The sequence below is a fragment of the Chaetura pelagica genome, unplaced genomic scaffold, assembly GCF_000747805.2.
Source record: "Chaetura pelagica isolate M959 unplaced genomic scaffold, ChaPel_1.0 scaffold539, whole genome shotgun sequence".
Lineage (NCBI taxonomy): Eukaryota > Metazoa > Chordata > Aves > Apodiformes > Apodidae > Chaetura > Chaetura pelagica.
Window position 1 is genome coordinate 1,612 of NW_009954613.1, and position 834 is coordinate 2,445.

The 834-nt window shown below is 62.1% G+C and overlaps 1 protein-coding gene across 1 annotated transcript; it reads right to left on the minus strand.

The window, feature by feature from the left end:
• Nucleotides 1–127: 127 nt before the first annotated feature.
• Nucleotides 128–823, minus strand: LOC104395740 (zinc finger protein 574-like). Its single transcript, XM_010005472.1, has one exon. It carries the CDS (start codon nt 821–823, stop codon nt 128–130), a length of 696 nt encoding a protein of 231 aa, XP_010003774.1.
• Nucleotides 824–834: the final 11 nt, after the last annotated feature.

An 834-nucleotide genomic window follows, 5' to 3' on the forward strand; every position in this document is an offset into this window, starting at 1 on the left:
CATTTCACCAACCTGCAGTGACGTCTCAGTGCTGAAGAACTTCTTACACTCCCCACACTCAAAGCTCTTAGGGCAGCTGTTCCTACGTGCCTGGGTAACAGTCGTTGCCTCCACGGTCGTCACCTCTTCAGGGGGGGCGCCCCCCCACCCCCCTTTCCTGGCTCCCCTGGGGGTCGTGGCTCCTCTCGTGGCTCCTCAACCGAGCGGCCGAGCCCAGTTTCTTCCCACAGGTGGGGCACTCATAACGTTTCCCACTCCCCGGGGTACAACGGTGCTGCCTCAGCTGGTGGGAGGTGACAAAAGAGGCCCCGCAGGTGCCACAAAGGTGAGGCTGTCGCCCCGAGTGGCCCAACTGATGCACCTGCAGGAGGCGGCGGAGGAGGAAAGTCCTCCCGCACTCTTGGCATTTGTACGGGTACTCCCCCGTGTGGTGGTAACGGTGGAGGAGGAGCCGTGCAGGGCGTGGGAAACAGATCCCACATTCAGGGCAACAGTAGGGAGAGCGACGGGTGTGGAGGAGAAGGTGTTGGCGGAGGGAGGAGGATTGAGTGAAGCGTTTGTGGCAGCGGTCGCACTCGTAAGGGCGTTCCCCAGTGTGGGTCAAGCGGTGCCTGAGGAGGTTGGCTTGGGAGTTGAAGGCTTTGGGGCAATCTGGGCACGGGTAGGGTCGTTCCCCAGTGTGGGTCAGGGCGTGGTTCCTCAGGTGGGACTTCTTCTTGAACATCTTGTCACAGGTGGGGCAGCGGTGGCGCCGCTCCAGGCGGTGGACGAAGCGTTGGTGGCGGAGGAGCTGGGGTTGTTTGGGGAAGACTTTGGGGCACATCAAGCAAGGGT

What these genes read in the sequence shown, in the direction of transcription:
- LOC104395740 (XM_010005472.1), bottom strand. Translation starts at nt 823, where the DNA reads ATGTGCCCCAAAGTCTTCCCCAAACAACCCCAGCTCCTCCGCCACCAA.